Source organism: Opisthorchis viverrini (assembly GCF_000715545.1).
Source record: "Opisthorchis viverrini unplaced genomic scaffold opera_v5_10, whole genome shotgun sequence".
NCBI classification, from domain to species: Eukaryota; Metazoa; Platyhelminthes; class Trematoda; order Opisthorchiida; family Opisthorchiidae; genus Opisthorchis; species Opisthorchis viverrini.
Genome location: NW_008751666.1, coordinates 1,721,873 through 1,724,293, shown reverse-complemented (window position 1 = coordinate 1,724,293; position 2,421 = coordinate 1,721,873). Strand labels below are relative to the sequence as shown.

The following is a 2,421-nucleotide window of genomic DNA, read 5'->3' as shown; positions in this document are numbered from 1 at the left end:
CACACAACTGAATGCCTACACGGAGCTGCTTCTGGAGTACCTGACTTCCTGAGAGTGAACCTGGAGCAAAATGAGCTGCTCTCAACTGTGTTCAACTGCATTACCGTATTACAGTTTTGTAATCGTGTTTTGAAAACAGTACACTGATTTTTAAAAAGAAAATGATGTAAGGGGAAGAGAAATCTGCTGATCTAACAGACATTATAGGAGTTAAACGGCGCTTTGTTGGACACACTCCTTAGTGTAATTAGTATACGTTTAGATTTTCTTTTCTGGATATAGGGCTTAGAATCGACTCTAAACTTAAAGGGCTACAGTTGGGCGGATGTGGATTACATTGTTAATAAGTAGTCTCAAAACTGATAGATTGGGATTAACCACTATGTCTGAGCTAAATGGGCGGGGGTCACTTCCCGAAACGGGGATTTCTTCGAGTTACGTCATCTTGAGCTCCTGCTTCAAAAGTCTGGTCAACAACGCCGTGGGAGAAGGTAGATTATTGCTCCGGTGCGCCGCCTGTAAGCATTGAATTAGCAGTCCAATGAGCGATGCAAAACGTATCAGGGTTTTTATGGGGCCCTCCCCGCGGTCAGTGACTCAACGGTCTGACCCACTTAGCTGCAGGCGACTTGATCAGCCGGGCATTGAGGAGAAAAAAGAAAATTCTCTGGCTCCCAATGTGATGCAGCATAGTAGGCACCAATACATTTAGTGTGCGTGGCCACCCTGATTTGAGTCCTGATGAAGAAAAGACCATGATTTCGGGCCGTCGACCCGAAGACCATTGGAGGATGAGCTGGAAGATTCTACTGAGAACCTGTTGTTGGCTAAGGTGATCTACACCGAATTCAAGGCCTGTGGTGGATACATTGTGTCCAACTTCCATTGCACGCTGTCCATGGACAACTTGGTGCACTATGCCATGAAGCGCGAAGTCGAATAGTACAGGGAATAGCGGGTAGCCATGTCGAGCATTGGACGATAAGTGAAATTCATTTAAACCCACTCGTAGTCAACTGCACCGAGTGCGCATTGGTCTTGTTGCCTGCATGAGGGAATGGCTTTGTTTTGTCCTCGAATTGTTTTCCTCTAGGAGCGCCACTAGATGCTGGTAGTACATCTTTGTGCACGCTAGTGTTTTACATATCTCCTCCAACCAACCCAGTTCTTTCGTTTAGTCAGGCTCAAAGTAATTTTCTTACATTGTAACCCCCATTCTTGTTTTCCTTCAGCCACGTCAGCGTGTTCGTGGTCGTTTACGTCGGCTTCATCCTTCACTTAGTACACGATGCTGAAGGCACTTCACTCAGCGTTGCCTCTACAGCTCTGCCGACTCATTACCACTACGACCGCATTGCGGAGACAACCTCCACATGACAAACAACGATACAAGCGCCATCATCCGGAACCTAGGCACACGATGCCCTTCATCGATGAGGCCCCATTGGACCATCTTCCAAGGCGGTCACCCACACCCACTGGCTTGTGGGGATCCACCAGTGCGGTTGTCAAGGCCCAGAGGTAATTTAGGAGCTATTATAGGGGCTTTCCGCTCACATTTTCGTCTCCATCCATAAGGTCCGATATTCTTCGATTCATACCTGGTCGTTATTATGTCGATGATTGTACCATATAGGTAAACCGTTGATTGTTGACTTTTGGTTTCTTGACTGATTACTGATTTTCTGTTGTTATTAGTTGTTCATTTTAACCCTAGAAGATTTTCGCCCTGCATTGGTACTATGGAAACCAACTAGTCGCTGAATGTAAAAACCTGCAGTGGCAAGCCATGTGGTTTTAGATCCATCGCATCTTTTAAAACTAAGCACGTGTATTTTCATAAAGAACAATACTCACAAAGTCTCCGAAAACTCCCAGATTGTTCGGTTGAGTCTCCCGTGGCAACCAAATTGATATGCAGATGAGTGTATTTATCGAAACACATGTAGTTTTAACCTTTCTCCTACGATTTCTCAAAGATAAAACAAAACCCCGTAAACTTACATCGTAAAATTGTGGATATGGGTCTCTTTCAACCGAGGCGACCACGAGTTGTTCGTTGATAGTTTTGTTTTGAATAGTGATGAAACTGTTTGAAACTCTCCTTCAAGTGTATTTCCTATTTTATACCGTCAGTTCATTGCCTAACTGTATTGAGGTCATAGTTGACCACATTTAAGTTATGCTGACTGGGTGACTTGTTCCGCGGTCAACCACAGGACTCGTTCATTCGTGGCTTTTTCGTCAAATAGGTGCAGGACTTGGAACGCATAAGGTTTCCTACACCAAAACAAAACAGTCAAGCTGTCCGGTAGGTCTCATCATCATATTGTCAGCTGTAAGAACCGCATACTCGTCGTACAGTGGTTGTAGCTGCCGCAGTTTCGTTCACCGATGATTTGGGGGGGGGGGGGGGGGGGC

The 2,421-nt window shown here is 45.4% G+C and overlaps 1 protein-coding gene across 1 annotated transcript in view; it reads left to right on the top strand.

Moving 5' to 3' along the window:
- Window positions 1–1,238: 1,238 nt before the first annotated feature.
- T265_00970 (hypothetical protein) overlaps window positions 1,239–2,421 on the top strand; it is a gene marked incomplete at both ends in the record, with an annotated part of 16,342 nt that continues 15,159 nt past the window's right edge. Inside the window, one exon of the mRNA XM_009164885.1 lies at window positions 1,239–1,521. Within this exon, the coding sequence (XP_009163149.1) occupies window positions 1,289–1,521 (233 nt within the window). The remainder of the gene's footprint in view (window positions 1,522–2,421) is intronic.